Source organism: Macadamia integrifolia, chromosome 4 (genome assembly GCF_013358625.1).
Source record: "Macadamia integrifolia cultivar HAES 741 chromosome 4, SCU_Mint_v3, whole genome shotgun sequence".
NCBI classification, from domain to species: Eukaryota; Viridiplantae; Streptophyta; class Magnoliopsida; order Proteales; family Proteaceae; genus Macadamia; species Macadamia integrifolia.
This window is the reverse complement of record NC_056560.1, coordinates 32943746-32948056: the sequence shown is the minus strand read 5'-3', so window position 1 is coordinate 32948056 and position 4311 is coordinate 32943746. Positions and strand designations below refer to the sequence as shown.

The window sequence follows — 4311 nt, the reverse complement described above, 5'->3', positions numbered from 1 at the left end:
TATATATTATTTTATTATTCCTCAATAAAACATAAGTGAGTAGTCACAAAAATAATCAAATACATCATCAAATAATGGTCATGGAAATAATCACCTATAGAGAAATCAATATTTACTTATTTCTACAAACAAATTTTGATATTTAATTCTATTAGATAGAAATATTCTTTGGTTTATTTTTTTGGGAATTAGATGAGACAAATTATTATTATTATATATATAAAAAAAGGTGAGACATAATATTTAGGATGCTAATGATATTTAGAACACTTTAGAGGGAATAATTAATTTATGGGAAAAAGAAAGTTGCCTGATCACATAGCCCTATGCCTAGACACATGGACACGTGAAATTATGACACTATCCCTTCTGAAATTAAAAACCCATCATCTATATGCTTTTGCACACGTTCTTATTGGTTCCTAGGCTAGTGCAGTAACTACACTACCAAGCAATGATCTCTTACCTTTATTCTATCTACATAATCTATTTTATGTGATGCATTGCTCTAGACTATAGACTCCCTCCGAAGTTCAATAAATATTACAAATTGATAAAGAGACATCAATTATATAAATATAGGGTGAAAGTTCTCTAGTATGCTCTATTAGGGGTGTCAATTCGTGGCCCAACCCAAGTAAATCAATCGGGACCAACCGTTTATAGACCTGCCCGACCCGAATCGTTTATTAAACATGTCGGGCTTGAGCCCGGCCCATTTACAAACGATCGATCTCGATTTTGCTACTTGGACCGTCAGGCGCCCGACCGAGACCAATTGAATAAGACCAGACTGAGACCGGCCTATTGTGCACCGGCCTGGCCCGACCCTTTGATGATTGTAGAATATCTATTTTACCCCCCAAATTAAAGAGTAAAAAACTAAAAAGTAAAGACATGCTCACATTTTAAATAATAGTTATATTTGGTATCATTTATTGATTTATTGTCATTTTTTTGGGCTTGCATGAGTGGGCTGGAATATAAGAGCACATTTTAAAGAGAGCCCGTTTAAAAATTTGTTAAAGCCCGTTTAACATTAAACATGTCCGTAGCTCGGTTAAGGCCTGACTAAAGCTCGATTAAGATAGCCCGATTATAGCCCGAGGCCGACCGACCGAATATAAAGAGTACCATGCCCTCAATAACTAAGTCCGATTAGTTAAATGGGCGGACACAGTGCAACCTTTGAAAGTCTTCAAGCCCGATTAAGCCCGACCAAAACCGGACCAGCCTGATCGATTGACACCCCTATACACTATCACCATTTTTTTAGGAGAATTATACAAGACAATCATGAAACTGGATCATTTTCATTTTCCACACTCATATAAATGAGTAAGGCTATGGTGAAAAGAGCCATTCTATTCAAGATTGAGCAAAAGCAAAGCAACACCAATAGTAAATTGTATAGGTATCAGTATTGATATTTGTATTGAATCAACCGTATAAGTTATGATTGATATTGATACCTAATCGATTGATATTGATACCTGATTGATATGGATCAACCGATAAATATGACTATTATATTTTTATCAAAGTCATATCAGTATTGGTATCCGTATCAGTATCATTGACCATCCTTGTGGCCCCACTAGATGCCTAAATACCATAGGTGCTGTTTGGTAACTCAGAACATGGATTAAATAATTGAATCGGATCATCCGATTTCTGCCAACCCAGACCGAATCGATAGAGAGTCTAAGACATCTCCCGATTCTTGACAAATCCTTATTCTATACAACCGATCCCAAAGCCGATCTTGACCGATCCAATTCCAGACCATTCCTAATCGGAATCGGAACCGGATGATCTAAGTCGGCCACAAATACAAAACGTCAAAAACCCAAAAAAACTTTTCAAATTCTCTACTAAGTTACTAATTTCGGGGGAGTTTGATCCTTCGCTTCGCTAATAGCTAATCGCTAATCGCGAATCGCTATGGGTAATTTGGTTTCGATCACCAGAACCATCATCGTTCTGGTTCCTTTCTTCTTCATCTTCATCATCGCCGAAGCCCAATCCCAATCCCCCGGGAGCTTGAACTCCAACGACAACGTGGTTAATGGGTTCCGGCCAAGTCTTGCCGTCGTCATTGGCATCCTCTCTATAATGTTCTCCTTAACCTTTCTCCTTCTCATCTACGCCAAATTCTGTCATAGACCACTCCCTTCCGACCTCCTCGATGACCCTGCAGACCTTGGCCGCTTTTCTTCTTCTGCGTTACTCGCCGGAGCAAGCTCTCGTTTTTCCGGGATCGATAAGACGGTGATCGAGTCGCTTCCTTACTTCCGTTTCTCTACTTTGGAAGGAGCGAGAGAAGGGCTAGAGTGCGCCGTCTGCCTTTCCAAATTCGAAGATATCGAGATTCTTAGATTGTTGCCCAAATGTAAACACGCTTTCCACATCGACTGTGTCGATCGTTGGCTCGATAATCACTCTAGCTGTCCTCTGTGCAGGCAGAAGGTCGACCCTTCCGACATCACCTTCTTCACTGCCACTTCTAACAGTTTGAGAATCTCTCGGAACCCCTCTGATCTCACCGATGACAACAATATCGAGCTCTTTGTAAGGAGAGAGCAAGACCCTGAAAATTATCTTGGGGGTTCTTCGTCTTCCAGGTTCAGCATCGGTAGCAGCTTTCGGAGAATAGAAAAGGGCAAGAAATTAGGGGAAGAATTGCCAATCCAGGAAGAACAACCCATTATCGATGCTGATAATCGTAATTTAGTGGATGAATTCAATCGCAGGATTATAGTCTCCGATGTCGTCTTCAAGAACAGATGGAGCGATGTCAATTCTTCTGATCTCATGCTTTTGAATTCGGAGATGCTCAGATTCTCATCATTGGCTTCGAGCAGTGATCGATTCACTTCTGCGACGGCATTTTCCGATAATGGGTGTTCATCAAATGAGATAATTATGAAGATTAAGGAGGAGATGGAGAAGAAGAAGGTGTTCGAGAGTAAACTCAGTAAGATGAGAACGAACTATTCATTTTCTTCCAAGTCAAACTTCCCTTCTTCTTCGGGGTCCGAATTGAATCCAAATGATCATCCGCCAGGTATGTTGGTTCCAACAGGGGCGAGATCCGTGTCAGAGATTATTAGCCTCTCGAGATTTTCAGATTACAGAGTAAAGAACAGAATTAGAGAGTCGTCTTTGCATCATAACGGGAAAGACGAAAGGTTGAGGAAGGTTTGGATACCCATTGCGAGACGAACAGTTCAGTGGTTTGCTGGTCGGGAGAACAGGTCGCAGAGGATAGTAATTTGACGCCATTGTTGTGTGGTTTGAACTCCCGAGTCCCAAGGCCTACATCTGCTGCTGCCATGGCGAATCTCAGACAATATATTCAGATTGAAGGTGGGAAAAATGGGTTTTGTTGGTCAATTACGTGGATTCTACTTAGATACAGATTCAATTATGAAGAAGACTTGAAAGCGAGAAAGAACAGATTTTCATTTTGTCCATTCAAGAACTCTGGTTATCCATTTTATCAAATTCCATGTTTTATGAATTGTGCCTGAAAGTGAAACTGAATTACCACGAGACTGTGGAGCAAGATTGAAGTATTGAATTGGTAGCCATTGCCATTTTTTTCTGCACAGGAGAGGAGAAGGGTCGACCTCGGATTCAGAGACTTAGATAGTTTAATATGAGATATTTCCGATTGTCGGAGTTGTTGGGGGCATGTGAGTATGTGACTACGTTGAGTGGACTTTCGTTTTCGACATATGAAAAGCTTTGTTACACTTGGTAAGCAGGTAAACAACTTCACTTGAGGTCCCCTACGAAGAAGACGACGGAGTCTACAAAATCCATTAAAGCTGTGAGTGTTTAACTGCTTTGTCTGCCATGTTATTGCTTGTAGGTCCCTGGGAGGATAGGGTTTTGGGTTTTGGGGTGAACATTATTCCTGTGAAGGAGTGTTGTTCAAATTAATTCCATTGGATTTGGGGCTGTAATAGGGATACCATTTTTACTTAATGGGATTAAAGTATGGAATGGAAAGTGATAATGGCATGCCCTTTTTTATTAAAAAAAAAGAAAAAAAGAAAAAAAAAAAAAGGGGAAAGATTGAGAGGGCAATGTTTAAGAGGCATGATCGTCACTGCGGACATATTGTGTCTATGGCGCAGGGCTCTTTATCGTGGTTTGGTTTATAATTGAGTCTGTCTTTAAAAAAATGGGAAGTGTTTTGCTGTGGGGGAGTGGGGTTTCTACGCATATACGAGGGCCATTGAGAATGAACAAGAAAACATCCACAAAGAAGTATCCATTTTATATTTCACAGGGGATAGGTTG

At 40.2% G+C, this 4311-nt stretch overlaps 1 protein-coding gene across 1 annotated transcript; it reads left to right on the top strand.

Moving 5' to 3' along the window:
- Positions 1–1702: 1702 nt before the first annotated feature.
- LOC122077287 (E3 ubiquitin-protein ligase ATL42-like) lies at positions 1703–4017 on the top strand. The gene has a single exon (XM_042643183.1). The coding sequence runs from the start codon at positions 1945–1947 to the stop codon at positions 3277–3279; it is 1335 nt and encodes a 444-aa protein (XP_042499117.1). The 5' UTR covers positions 1703–1944; the 3' UTR covers positions 3280–4017.
- Positions 4018–4311: the final 294 nt, after the last annotated feature.

Excerpts from the sequence above, each read along its gene's own strand:
- LOC122077287 (XM_042643183.1), top strand. The coding sequence starts at position 1,945 with ATGGGTAATTTGGTTTCGATCACCAGAACCATCATCGTTCTGGTTCCT.